This window comes from Aethalodelphis obliquidens, unplaced genomic scaffold, assembly GCF_003676395.1.
Source record: "Aethalodelphis obliquidens isolate GAN/ISIS:26980383/991018 unplaced genomic scaffold, ASM367639v1 scaffold28, whole genome shotgun sequence".
Classification (NCBI taxonomy): Eukaryota; Metazoa; Chordata; class Mammalia; order Artiodactyla; family Delphinidae; genus Aethalodelphis; species Aethalodelphis obliquidens.
Genome location: NW_020837972.1, coordinates 16,076,579 through 16,093,501, shown reverse-complemented (window position 1 = coordinate 16,093,501; position 16,923 = coordinate 16,076,579). Strand labels below are relative to the sequence as shown.

At 37.3% G+C, this 16,923-nt stretch overlaps 1 protein-coding gene across 7 annotated transcripts in view; it reads left to right on the top strand.

Moving 5' to 3' along the window:
- The window catches only part of IFT81 (intraflagellar transport 81), a 142,800-nt gene that overhangs the window by 97,848 nt on the left and 28,029 nt on the right, over nt 1-16,923 (top strand). For all 7 annotated transcript variants that reach the window (XM_027124805.1, XM_027124807.1, XM_027124806.1 and 4 more), the window contains one exon: nt 9,455-9,604. In XM_027124805.1, the coding sequence (XP_026980606.1) occupies nt 9,455-9,604 (150 nt within the window). The remainder of the gene's footprint in view (nt 1-9,454; nt 9,605-16,923) is intronic.

Below are 16,923 nucleotides of genomic sequence, written 5' to 3'. Positions count from 1 at the left end.
GGCCATTTGGGCATATTCGTTCTACTCTTGAACAGTTGGTGTTATCCATTTCATACCTAACTCTCTTGGGCCTATTTCTGTAGTTTTCTGTGCTTAAAAATCATTTGATGAAATACCTGACAAAGATGTGATTTAGTTAATAAGTGGAAAATAGCATGAATAGTGGACTAACAGGATTTGAGGACAGAAGTATTCATTCTATTCCAGTTTTTCTTTCTGAACTTTGATGAGTTGTATTAATTTCTCTATAGGTTTCTTCCCTGTGAAAGGGGGAATAGTATTTTTAAAAAATGGTTCTTTGTGGTTCTGGACAATATAAAGTACTTATTGTATAAAGTCTTCACAGCTAATTACTGTGAAAATAGTTTCACACCAGATACTGAGTTGGAAATTTGCAACAGGAGCAGAGATTCTTGTTTCCACATAAATATCCAGAATGATGTCTGGAATCCAGTAATACTTTTGAGTTCCAGATAAGCTTGAAAAGCATTTGTAAATGGTTACATACTTAGGGAAATAAGCTGCCTTGTCCTTTTAAAAAGCTTGCCTAGATCATTACTATTAAAGGTTCTAAAACATATTAAATGGGTAAAGGAGAAAGAAGATCTGTCAAATACCATTTTGATCACAGAGGAGCTGAGTCTGTAAAATCGGTTCTGAAGTCAGAAGTAATTAAAACATTAATCTTACTGATCTCAGCATCTAAAATGATGGCTGCTCTTTCATAAATGACAAATTTAGATTACAAATGTGTATTGGACCAAATGATTAGTAATAACTGCTATAATGGGCCTTCCTGCACAATGGCAATCTTTGCTTGATTGGCCTGCTATAGTGCACTATTGAAAACTTTTTCCTTAATATTCCAAGGATTTATTGCTTATTTCCTATGCCAGAGTTCCTTTAAAATATTTTTTTAACTTAAATATTTAAGAAATAAATCTCAAAGAATTCACTCATAACCCTACCTGCCCAACGCAACAGCTATTTTTATTTCTTCATTCTCTCCCAATCTTGGTTCATAGACATACATACAAACATTTTACATAGTTGTACTCAGAGTATGTAGATTTGTAGTTTCTTGCAGTAGTGATTGTTCTGTTTTAGTTCTAAAGAGCATTGTGTCACCCCTAGACCTTTACTCTTCTGTTTGTTCTAATTACTTGACATTTCCTTGTTTCTTAGTATTTAGAAGGAACAGTAAATTATCTCATTTTCTAGGTACTTTTTAACTGTGTTCAAACAAAATGACAGATATTATTAATCATTATCCATTATTCAATTTTTATAGAACTTTAGTACGTTTTATAGATCTTATTTAGAAACCTCCCCAAGGTCACTTTAAGTGGTGGGGTCAGGATTTGAAATCATGTTTCTCTGACAACACAGCCCGTTGGTCTCAACAACTCTCTGAACTGCTTCTGTGACCCTATTGTACTGCTCCTAGGACCTTTAATGATTAATTTATAAATTTGTGAATTTTTGCTCAGATAAGTTATTATTACACAGAATTATGAGAAAATTTAATTTTTAATACCCTAAGTCTATTCAAAATAAAATCTATCAGCTGTTAGGTTTTTGTTGGTGATGGGCTTTTTTGGGGTGGATTGTTCTTTTAATCATAATTGTTTAGATTAATACAAATACGTAGTTTAAAAAGTAAAACGGGGGGCTTCCCTGGTGGCGCAGTGGTTAAGAATCTGCCTGCCAATGCAGGGGACACGGGTTCGAGCCCTGGTCCTGGAAGATCCCACATGCCGTGGAGCAGCTAAGCCCATGCACCACAACTACTGAGCCTGCACTCTAGAGCCCGCAAGCCCCAACTACTGAGCCCACGCACCACAACCACTGAAGCCCGCGTGCCTAGAGCCCGTGCTCTGCAACAAGAGAAGCCACAGCAATGAGAAGCCCATGCATTGTGAGGAAGAGTAGCCCCCGCTTGCTGCAACTAGAGAAACCCCGTGCGCAGCAACGAAGACCCAACGCAGCCAAAAATAAATAAATAAAATAAATAAATTTATGGGAAAAAAAAGTAAAACGGTATCAATATTCTTATGTATGTCTCCCAGTGACTATGAGCAAGGGTTTTTCCAGGGTAGTGTTCCGTTTCTTACCTTTTTTCACAATATGACACTTAAAGAAAATGGTTATTGTTTAGCATACTGAGGTAAAAGGATAAGGCTGCTTATAGCTGAGGATGACTGGCTTTGGAGTTCTTTATAATATCTTGCACATCTTGGCACACCCATAATATTTGTGCCACATGAATATACTGGAGCATACCCCATTCAGGATGAACTGCCCTGGAACAGTGCTTCTCAAAGTGTGGTCTGAAGACCAGTTCTAGTCTACAAACTGTTAAGTTACTAAGCCACAACCATATAAATTAAGAGGAAGCATTTAGAAACGTTTATAGTAATTTGATATTGTATAGACATTTTTGTTATTTTATAAAAGTATCCAGTCCACAAATGGTTAGAAATTTTTAAAAACTGGTCCATCACCATAGCTAAGTGTGAGAAACCCTGCTGTTTGTGGGAGTGGAGTTGATGGGGCATGGGGTGAACACAGGTCAACTTTAGTAGGTATGCCAAGTTGTCTTCCAATCTATTGTCCTAAATTATGTATCCCTCACTCTCAGTGGTGTATAGGTGTGCTATTTCCTCCACATCTTCAACAACACTTAGTATTGAAGGACTTTTTAATTTTGCTAATTGGGTGGGTATTACAATGGCATCTTATTGTGGTTTTAATTTGCATTACTAATTTGATTACAGATGAGGTCAAACGTCTTTTAATATGCTTATTGGCCATTTTGGATTTTCTTTTCTATGAAGTGACTATTCAAGTATTTTATCCATTTTTCTGTTGGATTATTTGCCTTTCTCTCATTGACTTGTAGGTTTAATTTATGTATTTTTGGATACAAATTCTTTATTGGATTAATGTGTTGTAAATATATTCTCCCAACTTGTGACTTATATTCTTAATATCTTAATATATATTTTGATGAACAAAAGTTCTCAATTTTAGCAAAGTCAAGTTTATCAACATCTGTTTTCAGTTTGTGCTTTTTTTGTGTTTTATTTAATAAATCCTTTACTATCTCAATAATCATAGTAATATTTTCCTATATTCTAGAGTTTTCATTCTGTCTTTCACATATAAGTCTGTAATCCAGTTGGAATTGATTTTTATGCATTATGAAGTAAGGGGTCCAATGATTGAATATTCTATTCTTTTTTTAAATTGAAGTATAGTTGTTAGTCTCAGTGTTAGTTTCAGTTGTACAGCAAAGTGATTCAGTTATGTATATATTTTTCAGATTCTTTTCCATTATAGGTTATTACAAGATATTAAATACATTTCCCTGTGCTATACAGTAAATCCATGTTATCTATTTTCTATATATAGTGGTGTGTACCTGTTAATTCCATAGTCCTAATTTACCATGCCCCCTTCCCCTTCAGTAATCATAAGTTTGTTTTCTGTGTCTACGAGTCTGTTTCTGGTTTGTAAATGAGTTCATTTGTATCATATTTTAGATTCCACATGTAAGTGATATCATATGATATTTGTCTTTCTCTGTCTGACTTACTTCACTTAGTATGATAATCTCTAGGTCCATCCATGTTGCTGCAAATGGTAGTATTTCATTCTTTGGTATTCATAGTATTTCATTCTATGGCTGAGTAATATTCCATCATGTATATATACCACATCTTCTTTATCCATTAATCTGTTGATGGACGCTTAGGTTGCGTCCATGTCTTGGCTATTGTAAATACTGCTGCTATGAACAGTGGGGTGCATGTGTCTTTTTGTTAAATTTTATTTATTTATTTTTGGCTGCATTGGGTCTTCGTTGCTGTGTGTGGGCCCCCTCTAGCTGCAGTGAGCGAGGGAGCTACTCTTCGTTGCAGTGTGTGGGCCTCTCACTGCGGTGGCCTCTCCTGTTGCGGAGCACGGGCTCTAGGTGCGCGGGCTCAGCAGTTGTGGCTTGTGGGCTCTAGAGCACAGGCTCAGTAGTTGTGGCACACGGACCTAGCTGCCCCGTGGCATGCGGGATCCTCCCGTACCAGGGCTTGAACCTGTGTCCCCTGCACTGGCAGGTGGACCCTCAACTACTGAGCCACCAGGGAAGCCCCATGTGTCTTTTTGAATCAGAGTTTCCTCTGGATATATACCCAGGAGTGGGATTGCTGGATCATATGGTAACTCTATTTTTAGTTTTCTATGGAACCTCCATACTGTTCTCCATAGTGGCTGCACCAATTTACATTCCCACCAACAGTGTAGGAGGGTTCCCTTTTCTCCACACCCTCTCCAGCATTTATTATTTGTAGACTTTTTGATGATGGCCATTCTAACTGGTGTGAGGTGATACCTCATTGTAGTTTTGATTTGCATTTCTCTAATAATTAGCGATATTGAGCATCTTTTCATGTGCCTGTTGGCCATCTGTATGTCTTCCTTAGAGAAATGTCTATTTAGGTCTTCTGCCCATTTTGTGATTGGATTTTTGTGTTTTTTAATATTGAGCTGTATGAGCTGTTTGTATATTTTAGAAATTAAGCCCTTGTCAGCTGCATCATTTGCAGATATTTTCTCCCATTCCATAGGTTGTCTTTTCATTTTGTTTATGGTTTCTTTTGCTGTGCAAAAGCTTATAAGTTTGATTAGGTCCCATTTGTTTCTTTTACTTCTTTTGCCTTGGGAGACTGAACTAAGAAAACATTGCTACAGTTTACGTCAGTGAATGTTTTGCCTATGTTCTCTTCTAGAAGTTTTACGGTGTCATGTCTTATATTTAAGTCTTTAAGCCATTTTGAGTTTATTTTTGTGTATGGTGTGAGGGCTGGGGTAATACAGCTCTCCAGCTTTCCCAACACCACTTCCTGAAGAGATTGTCCCTTCTCCATTGTATATTCTTGCCTCCTTTGTTAAAGATTAATTGACCATAGGTGTGTGAATTTATTTCTGGACTCTCTATTCTGTTCTACTGATCCATATGTCTTTTTTTGTGCCAATACCATGCTGTTTTGATTACTGTAGCTTTGTAGTATTGTCTGTAGTCTGGGAGGGTTATGCCTCCAGTTTAGTTCTTTTTCCTTAGGATTGCTTTGGCAATTCTGGATCCTTTGTAGTTCCACATAAATTTTAGGATTATTTGTTCTAGTTCTGTGAAAAATGTCATGGGTAATTTAATAGGGATCGCATTGAATCCGTAGATTGCTTTGGGTAGTATGGCCATTTTAACAATATTGATTCTTGCAATCCAAGAGCTTGGGATACCTTTCTGATTTTTGGAATCATCTTCAGTTTCCTTTTTCAATGTTTTATAGTTCTCAGCGTATAGGTCTTTCACCTCCTTGGTTAGGTTTATTCCTAGGTTTTTTTTGGATGTGATTTAATTTTATTTTCTTATTTATTTTATTTTATTTATTTGGCCGTACCACATGGCTTGTAGGATCTTAGTTCCCTGACCTGGGATTGAACCTGGCCCCTTGGCAGTGAAAGCGTGGAGTCCTAACCACTGGACTGCCAGGGAATTCCCTTGACATGATTTTAAACAGAATTTTTTTTTTTACTTTCTCTTTCTGATATTTCATTGTTAGTGTAAAGAAATACAACAGATTTCTGTATATTAATCTTGTATTCTGCTACCTTGCTGAATTCACTGATGAGTTCTAATAATTTTTGTGTGAAGTCTTTAGGGTTTTCTATGTAGAGTATCATGTCACCTACATATAATGACAATTTTACCTCCTCCCTTCCAATTTGAATACCTTTTATTTCTTTTTCTTGTCTGATTGCTGTGGCTAAGACTTCCAATACTATGTTGAATAAAAGTGGTGAGAGTGAGCATACTTGTTCCAGAATTTAGTGGGAAGTCTTTCAGCTTCTGGATGTGGGTTTGTCATAAATGGGTTTATTAGATATGTCCCCTTCTATACCCACTTTGGTGAGAATTTTTTATCATGAATGGATATTGAATTTTATCAGATGCTTTTTCTACATCTATTTAGATGAGCATGTGGTTTTTGTCTTTTCTTTTGTTGATGTGGTGTTATCACATTGATTGATTTGCATATGTTGAACCATCCTTGCATCCCTGGAATGAATCCAACTTGATCATGGTGTATGATCCTTTTTACGTGTTGTAGGATTTGGTTTACTAATGAGTATTCTATTCTTTTCCCTCAGATTTATCATGCCAGCAATGTACATAAACAAAATCCCTTTGAGATCATTAATAAAAGGTTCCTAAGACCCAAAAGTTTGAAAATCACTATTACAGATCCACAAGAAAGGCTCTAATTAAAAAATGAGCCAAAGACAGGCATATCATTTTAAAAAATCCACACAAATGCACAATTAACATGGCAAAAAGTGAAGTTCCCTAATAAAGAAGTGCAAACAAAATATAAGATACTATTCTGCTTATTAAATTGACAATTATAAACAGTACTATAAATAGCCTTTGAAGGGCAGTTTGGCAGAAGGTATCAAAACCCAATAAAAATAAAAAAAAAAAACTAAGTTAAAGGTAAAAAAAAAATTTCCTTCTGACCATTTTTGGGAGTATGGCCTATAGAAATTATTAAGAATGTGTCTCAAGATTTAGCTTCAATATTTTTATCATGGTTTTTTTTTTCAATAATCTGAAAGTTCAAAAATAACCTAAAATCCAAATGATAGTTAGAAAAAACTTCCAATGGAAGAAAATCATGGATAATGCATTTTTTCCCCTCTAATTCCTCTAATTCAGTCTAAGGTAATGGAACCCTTAGAGTGCTTTGATGGCCACCTATTGCTTAATTTTATGGAACTGTCATTAATCTGACCCTGACTCCCTTTCCCCTAGGTAGTTTGTCCAGTGAATGCCAAATAATAACCAATCAGCATAGAGCACATTGAGTAATCGGTAGGTTTGTTCTTTCACCAAAAACATTTATAGCTTTTAGCTTTTAAAAATAGTTCCAGAGCACAGCAAGATAGAGAAGGGGAAGATTGGCCTAGATAATACAGAGGATAGCAGATGAACAGGATTGATTTCATTTTGGGCACTTTGCCCAGGACACTTTTAATAGAATATATAGTTAGTCTGGGGATTCTGAATCAGTGGTTATGTCAGGCTTACACATTTATTCTTTAAAAGGAAAAATTGCAAGTAATTAGATTCTAGGTACATTGGTATGACTAAATTTTTTAAACTGTTTCTGTAATACAGCCGTTGATAATTTGCTTTTTGTGGGCTGGATTCCTTAATATTAAAACTAACTCAGTCATGAATAGAAAAATATTTTGAACTTCCTTCCTCTAAAACACAATGTGTTCCTCATTTCTTTCAAAGTTTAAGTCACGTTTAAAAAAGATGTCTAGGGCTTCCCTGGTGGCGCAGTGGTTGAGAGTCCGCCTGCCGATGCAGGGCACATGGGTTTGTGCCCCGGTCCGGGAAGATCCCACATGCCGTGGAGCAGCTGGGCCCGTGAGCCATGGCCGCTGAGCCTGCGCGTCCGGAGCCTGTGCTGCGCAACGGGAGAGGCCAAAAAGATGTCTAAACTAGGAATTAGAGGGTTATTTTTATGTGAAGAATTTTTAATCTTACTATTTTTAAGGACTTTGTATAGTCAGGAATCAATCAAGTCTTTAAGAAAAAAAAAAACCTAAATTTTAGACATGTTCTCCTTCCTATTTTGCTACCTTGCAATTTATAATTACTGACCTTAGATTTAGCCTTTAAAATTAGGAGGTAAAATACCGTATGATAATAGAGCTTGCATTGGGATAGTGGCTTTGAGTGAATTTTTTCCGTTTTCTAAAATTTCAGTAATACATTCATTACTTTTATTATTTATAAAATTATTTATAACCCCCCCCAATTATCCTTGTAAAGAATTGGGCATTTAAAAGGCTAAGATTATCAAAGAATTTTCTCATATTAGGTAATATGGAGGCTTACTTTTGTTTTGAAGTGATGAGTTTAAGTATAATAAGCCAGATTCTTACTATGGACATTTTAAAAATAATGTAGTTAATAAAAGGTTGGAGCAGAAAAAAATATTTTATGTAGTAAAAATTCTTAGTACTAATGGTACATAAGAGAAAGTGATTTTTTTTTTTATGTGTTATGTTTCTGTTTCAGAAATACCAGAAAATTTTCACATTTGCTTCTCATATTGAGCAATACTTTTAATGAGCCAGTGCCTTGGGACCTTTACACCTGCTGTTTCCTCTACTTGGAATGCTCTTCCTTGCTCCTTTGTCCTTCCTCTAATGTATTCCTGCTACTTCAGTCCTGGCTTAAATTATTTTTGAGAAACTTGTCAAAACCCACCTCCCTAAAATCCAACCCCACATTTCCTACCTTCATCACAACCCAGTTTAAACTCCTGTTATTTATTCTCAGGGTCCCTTCACTGCTTCATAATGTTCACCATGGCTGTGAACATCAGTTCAATGTTTATTTCCCCCACTATTCCTTAAGCTTGATGAGGGCAGGACATGTGAGCATCTTGTTTAGCATTGTATTCTCTGTGTCTGGCACAGTGCCTAGTACATAATAGTTAATAAATAGTACTTGTCAAATGAATTCCTGTAAATATCCACTTCACTTGTTTTTCCAAACTCTTGTTGGTATTATTTAATAACAGAGTCTTTCCATTAGAGTAGCTATAACTTTAATATCATTAGTAGGTAAATAGCTGAATTAAGCAACTATGAGTTCCCACTAATTTGGAATATTTTTAGCTTTTTAACATTTGGGATGAACTTCAGATGCTTCTTAGGGTATATGGTCACAATACCTTTCTTAAATGATAAATAGTTGCTACAAGTGTTGACTATTCTGGTTGGCTATTTTAACCCCAGTAGATCCAGTGCCACCAAAATATTACAGTACATAAGAGATATCATGATAAGACCACAACCAGAAATGGTCTTCTGCTTCCTTCTTCTTCTTTTTAAATATTTATTTATTTATTTATTTTGGCTGTGCCAGATATTAGTTGCGGCATGCAGACTTCTTAGTTGCAGCATGCATGTGGGATCTAGTTCCCTGGCCAGAGATTGAACCCCGGCCCCCTGCACTGGGAGCATGGAGTGTTACCCACCGAACCACCAGGGAAGTCCCTTCTTCTTCTTTTTAACCTTTTTACTTTTATAATGTTGAAGTTTCTGTTTTCCTAATCCTTATTTGTAAAGCCCAAAATAAATAGCTTTTGTATAATGATTTACAGTGTTTAATGGGTCCAAAAAATAAAAACATACACAAAATATTTTAACTGAACAGTTAGTCTTTCCAACTTTTCTAATAAGACTAAGTTATTATTATGTACTTGTGACCCACATGTAGGATGGTAGAAAAGAAAATTTTTCTAATACACTGAGGTTATATGTACTTAGCAACTACTTTTCTACTTATTAAACTACATGTTATGTTCTTTTACAGTTCAAACGATATGTCAGTAAACTTCGAAGCAAGAGTACAGTTTTCAAAAAGAAGCATCAGATAATAGCTGAATTTAAAGCTGAATTTGGTCTCTTGCAGAGGACAGAAGAACTTCTTAAGCAACGTCATGAAAATATTCAACATCAACTGGTAATACAGTGTTATCTTGGGGTTCTAAAAGTACAAATGCCAGGAGGTTTATAGGTTATAGCTTTTTACTGAGGTCATTGTTTTTATTAGAAAAACCATAAAATTATTCATTTTCTCTGATTAATTACAGAGATGACATAAAAGCTAATTTTTTGTGTTTTACTGTAGCAGTAGGCACTAACTTTTTTATGTGTTCTGACTTTAGGGTAATTAATAGAAGTTGAATTCTATTAAGTAGGTTTTTCTTTTGGTTAGCTAGTTAATATGACCAAAATGATCATACCAAGAGATTGACTATAAAATAATTTATTTATCGTGGCCTGCTGGGCAGAAATCTAAGCAGCCACTTCCCTGGAGCTTTGGAAAGAAGTATCCAGGGAGGGTTCTGTATGGAAGTTTGCCTGCAGGCTTGTTCCTTATATATTTGTGCCTTGGTTGTCAGAAAAAAGTTAAACCCAGAGAAATCCCTCTAGCAGCAAAGCTATTCTCATCGTGGGTACCAGTTCCTCTGAGTTTTCTTGATTTGGCTTTTTTTTTTTCTTTTACCCATGGGGAAATGATTTCATCAGGATGTTGGCTTACCAGCTAGCAATAATCTGGTAGAGGTGAATGAAATTTGAACCAGTTGTAATTAGCTGGCAATATGAACTTTTCTGTCTCATGCTGTTGAATAATGTTTGCTTCTAGGGAACTTAAGATTGAAATTTTACAGTGCATCAAACATAGATTCTAACAGCACTAAACATAGATTGTAACAGCACTTTTAAAATTGATATGTAGTAACTGCATTATTGCTCACTTTAAAATATTTTCTCATTTTCATTGTGATTTCTTTGACCTATGGTCATTGCTTAAAACCAAACACTTGGGGGTTTTCTAGTTACCTTTCTGTTATTCATTTCTAGCTTATTTCAGCTGTAACCAGGAAACATACTCTGTGATTTCAGTCCTTTGAAATTTTTGAATGTTGCATTATGGCCCAGCATGTGGTCTGTTTTGATCATTGTTCCATGTGCAGTTGAGAAGAATATATATTCTGCAGTTGTGGGGGATGGCGTGCCATAAAAGTCAATTCAGTCCAGTATGTTAACCATGATACTCAAATCTTCCATGTTTTTTTTTTTTAACATTGCTATTGGAGTATAATTGCTTTACAGTGGTATGTAGTTTCTGCTTTATAACAGAGTGAATCAGCTATACATATACATATATCCCCATATCTCCTGCCTCTTGTGTCTCCCTCCCACCCTCCCTATCCCACCCCTCTAGGTGCTCATAAAGCACGGAGCTAATCTCCCTGTGCTATGCGGCTGCTTCCCACTAGCTATCTATTTTACGTTTGGTAGTGTACATATGTCCATGCCACTCTCTCACTTCATCCCAGCTTACCCTTCCCCCTCCTCGTGTCCTCAAGTCCATTCTCTACATCTGCGTCTTTATTCCTGTCCTGCCACTAGGTTCTTCAGAACCTTTTTTTTTTTTTTATGATTCCATATATATGTGTTAGCATATGGTATTTGTTTTTTTCTTTCTGACTTACTTCACTCTGTATGACAGACTCTAGGTCCATCCACCTCACTACAAATAACTCAATTTCGTTTCTTTTTATGGCTGAGTAATATTCCATTGTATATATATGCCACATCTTCTTTATCCATTCATCTGTCAATGGATACTTAGGTTGCTTCCATGTCCTGGCTATTGTAAATAAAGCTGCAATGAACATTCTGGTACATGACTCTTTTTGAATTATAGTTTTCTCAAGGTATATGCCCAGTAGTGGGATTGCTGGGTTGTATGGTAGTTCTACTTTTAGTTTTTTAAGGAACCTCCATACTGTTCTCCATAGTGGCTATATCAATTTACATTCCCACCAGCAGTGCAAGAGGGTTCCCTTTTCTCCACACCCTCTCCAGCATTTATTGTTTGTAGGTTTTTGATGATGGTCATTCTGACTGGTGTGAGGTGATACCTCATTGTAGTTTTGATTTGCATTTCTCTAATGATTAGTGATGTTGAGCATTCTTTCACGTGTTTGTTGGCTATCTGTATATCTTCTTTGGAGAAATGTCTATTTAGGTCTTCTGCCCATTTTTGGATTGGGTTGTTTGTCTTTTTGATATTGAGCTGCATGAGCTGCTTGTAAATTTTGGAGATTAATCCTTTGTCAGTTGCTTCATTTGCAAATATTTCCTCCCTTTCTGAGGGTTGTCTTTTTGTCTTGTTTATGGTTTCCTTTGCTGTGCAAAAGCTTTTAAGTTTCATTAGGTCCCATTTGTTTATTTTTGTTTTTATTTTCATTTCTCTAGGAGGTGGGTCAAAAAGGATCTTGCTGTGATTTATGTCATAGAGTGTTCTGCCTATGTTTTCCTCTAAGAGTTTTATAATGTCTGGCCTTACATTTTGGTCTTTAATCCATTTTGAGTTTATTTTTTGTGTATGGTGTTAGGGAGTGTTCTAATTTCATTCTTTTACATGTAGCTATCCAGTTTTCCCAGCACCACTTATTGAAGAGGCTGTCTTTTCTCCATTGTATATTCTTGCCTCCTTTATCAAAAATAAGGTGACCATATGTGTGTGGGTTTATCTCTGGGCTTTCTATCCTGTTCCATTGATCTATATTTCTGTTTTTGTGCCAGTACCATACTGTCTTGATTACTGTAGCTTTGTAGTATAGTCTGAAGTCAAAGGGCCTGATTCCTCCAGCTCCATTTTTCGTTCTCAAGATTGCTTTGGCTATTCGGGGTCTTTTTGTTTCCATACAAATTGTGAAATTTTTTTGTTCTAGTTCTGTGAAAAATGCCATTGGTAGTTTGATAGGGATTGCATTGAATCTGTAGATTGCTTTGGGTAGTATAGTCATTTTCACAATGTTGATTCTTCCAATCCAAGAACGTGGTATATCTCTCCATCTGTTTGTATCATCTTTAATTTCTTTCATCAGTGTCTTATAGTGTTCTGCATACAGGTCTTTTGTCTCCCTAGGTAGGTTTATTCTTAGGTATTTTATTTTTATTGCAATGGTAAATGGGAATGTTTCCTTAATTTCTCTTTCAGATTTTTCATCATTAGTGTATAGGAATGCAAGAGATTCCTGTGCATTAATTTTGTATCCTACTACTTTACCAAATTCATTGATTAGCTCTAGTAGTTTTCTGATAGCGTCTTTAGGATTCTCTCTGTATACTATCATGTCATCTGCAAACAGTGACAGCTTTACTTCTTCTTTTCTGATTTGGATTCCTTTTATTTCTTTTTCTTCTCTGATTGCTGTGGCTAAAACTTCCAAAGCTATGTTGAATAATAGAATAATAGTGGTGAGAGTGGGCAACCTTGTCTTGTTCCTGATCTTAGTAGAAATGGTTTCAGTTTTTCACCATTGAGAACGATGTTGGCTGTGGGTTTGTCATATATGGCCTTTATTATGTTGAGGTGAGTTCCTTCTATGCCTACTTTCTGGAGGGTTTTTATCATAAATGGGTGTTGAATTTTCCAAAGCTTTTTCTGCATCTCTTGAGATTATCGTATGGTTTTTATCCTTCAATTTGTTAATACGATGTATCACATTGATTGATTTGTGTATATTGAAGAATCCTTGGATTCCTGGGATAAACCCCACTCGATCATGGTGTATGATCCTTTTAATGTGCTGTTGGATTCTGTTTGCTAGTGTTTTGTTGAGGATTTTTGCATCTATGTTCATCAGTGATACTGGCCTGTAGTTTTCTTTCTTTGTGACATCTTTGTGTAGTTTTGGTATCAGGGTGATGGTGGCCTCCTAGAATAAGTTTGGGAGTGTTCCTACCTCTGCTATATTTTGGAAGAGTTTGAGAAGGATAGGTGTTAGCTCTTCTCTAAATATTTGATAGAATTCACCTGTGAAGCCATCTGGTCCTGGGCTTTTGTTTGTTGGAAGATTTTTAATCACAGTCTAAATTTCAGTGCTTGTGATTTGTCTGTTTATATTTTCTATTTCTTCCTGGTTCAATCTTGGAAGGTTGTGCTTTTCTAAGAATTTGTCCATTTCCTCCAGGTTGTCCATTTTATTGGCATATAGTTGCTTGTAGTAATCTCTCATGTTCCTTTGTATTTCTGCAGTGTCAATTGTTACTTCTCCTTTTTCATATCTAATTCTATTGATCTGAGTGTTCTCCCTTTTTTTCTTGATGAGTCTGGCTAATGGTTTATCAATTTTGTTTATCTTCTCAAAGGACCAGTTTTTAGTTTTATTGATCTTTGCTATTGTTTCCTTCATTTCTTTTTCATTTATTTCTGATCTGATCTTTATGATTTCTTTCCTTCTGCTAACTTTGGGGGTTTTTTTGTTCTTCTTTCTCTATTTGCTTTAGGTGTAAGGTTAGGCTGTTTATTTGAGATGTTTCTTGTTTCTTGAGGTAGTATTGTATTGCTATAAACTTCCCTCTTCAAACTGCTTTTGCTGCATCCCATAGGTTTTGGGTTGTCGTGTTTTTATTGTCATGTATTTCTAGGTATTTTTTGATTTCCTCTTTGATTTCTTCAGTGATCTCTTGGTTATTAAGTAGTGTATTGTTTAGCCTCCATGTATTCATGTTTCTATTTATATTTTCATCTGCTTATTCCATCAGTTATTGAAAAAGATGTTTTAGAATATCTATGATCTTTTTCCTTTTAGTTCCATCAGTTTTTGCTTTACATCTTTTCTTAAGCTGGGTTCCTTAGAAGCAGAGCCTGAGAGGGGAATACTTGGTGCACATGATTTACTGAGGGAGGGAGTACCTTCAGAAGAAAGGGAATGAGGGAAACAGATGGAACAGCAGAAAAAAGCCAAGCAAGGATGTATTCCCGACTGAAAACAGCTTCATTTAGATCCCATGAGGAACTCTGGAGCACACATTGCACCATGAAGTTGGTTCCACCTTGAGGCAAGGGCGCTGGCCTTTTATACTCCCATATCAGTCAGTCATTGGCTATTGCACGGTATAACCTTCTAGATGAGGCAGCCCCCATTGGGCTAAGGGCATGTTCTGGAGAAGGGGACATCTGTGAGCCATTAGCAGTCAACACTCATTGCAGCTTGCAGATGAGGTTTGAGTAGAGCACCAACAGCATTCACTATAAGCCACCCCTTGTACTCCTGAGATCTACTTGCTTCTCACATTAAAGTCACTCCATCCTGGTATAGTTTATACAGGATTACAGTTGGTCAAAATTTCTAGGAAAACAGGAGGGTGAGGAGGACAAATTAAAACTCTCTTTGCTTCATTTGGTCCCAAGGACATAATTGATACTCAATATCTCCTTCCTCTACCATCCATCCTAGATTCCCCACACCTTTGGCTAGCACCTCCAGTGGTCTATCAGGGGTCCCCAACTCCCGGGCCATGGACCGGTACTGGTCTGCAGCCTGTTAGGAACTGGGCTGCACAGCAGGAGGTCAGCAGTAGGCGAGCCAGCAATGCTTCATCTGCCGCTCCCCATCGCTGGCATTACTGCCTGAACCATCCCCCCAACCCCCACCCTCCGCCGTCTGTGGAAAAATTGTTTTACACGAACCTGGTCCCTGGTGCCAAAAAGGTTGGGACTGCTAGATGACTCACTTGGTGGGATGACTCAGTCCCTCATCCTTAAGAGGTGTGAGATTCTAGTACAATGCCCTTATCAGGCTGTGGTTGGTAAACTTACCCATTTACTGTTAAAACTGGGCATGAAAGTACCAAGATATGCCCTAATGGATCACCTGAATGCCAAACTTATTCCTATCTGTCCCTCATTATATAACAGCATCTGTATACCCTTAAAATATTCTGCCAATAAATCGCTCTTTTCTTTGCCTGCTGGTCTGTGGGCATGAGGAGCCCAAGTGACAAGATGGTAGGCAGAGCATTAAGTTTAAAGGGCTTCTCAATGTGCCTTCCGGTGGAAGCATGTGCCTTACGGAAACCAGAACATTTATACCCACAGAGCCTAAAGTTGTCAAGAAGGGAAGTATAATTCCCTGTGTATGAGTTGGAATTCTGGTGAGTGATAACACTCATACTTTCATGTCATGGTTCCAAGACCCATGTATTTTTGGGTCTTTGGATCTATTTGGAACCCAACACCATGTAATGGGCATTGGTTTAAGATATACACTCCATCATGAAGAATAGAACTTATCTTCACAGGCCATGAATTCCAAGCTGGCACCTTAGCTTTACGTTCATAGGGCCCTTCCACTATTCAGTCAGGCCATCAGCTTTCTGGATGGTGTGTGGTACAGTGACTGAATCCTGTGGTCATATTCCCATCGCCATACCTACTTTGCCATAAAGTAGGTCCCTTGGTCTCAGGTGATATTATGTGGGATTCCACATCAGTAGACCAGACATTCTGAGCCTTTGGATAGTGGTGCTGCCTAAAGCGCTGTGGGCAAGAAAAGCAAACCCTTACCCACAATATAGGTCAGTCTCATTCAGGATGAAGTGTTGTTCTTTTCAAGGTAGAAAGAATCTGGTGTTATCAAATTGCCACTAAGTAGATGATCAGTTTCCTCAAGGGATGATTCCATACCCAGAATTCAGGATTGGTCTGTGTTGCCACCAGCTCAGACACTTGGCAGTAGCATTAGCTAGATGAGCGTTAGTGAGAGAGCCCATGTTATTTGGTCCATACTTAGCCTCCATCTCTGCCAACATAGCCATTCTGTTCATGAGCCCATTGTCCACACACTGGGTGGCCAGTGACAGAGGCTGGCTGACATCTACTGTCAGCCTTTTTGGCCTTTTTGGAAAGGCCAAATCATCCTTTCCACTCGGCTGCTGAGTGCCTCTTCTACTGTGGACATTGTCCAGTGGCCATATACATGTGATGAAGAGATCTTCACACTTAGTGTTAACTCTTATAGCTCGATCCAGATGCCTCTTCCCGAGACCTCCTTGTCCCCAGTCATTTAGTCTTGCTATCTTGCTTCCTCCAGGCCCCTGACCCAACAAGCTAAGCCATTTGCCACTGCCCAGAAGATAAAAGATAATCTGGGGTTTTAAGGTTCTCAAGTGAGCCTATCCAGTTATCCCCATTTCAGACTCAGCACCCTTTCCCTTCCCTATCAGAGCTCTGACTTTGACATAGGACATATTCAGCCTTCTCTGAAGTTTTGCCAGTCTTACAATTTAAGTCCTGTCCGTGGTTTTCAGCTCTCTCTGCCTCATAGCCACAGGAAATGAGGGTTTCTTTAAAGCTCCTAAGGAGGTTCTCTGACTTATCACTTTGCTTTAAATTACTGATTAATGGATTTGAGCCCGTCATTTGAGCTTAGCAACAGCCACCCCAATTTCATAGTCCTTATAGTTACGATTTCT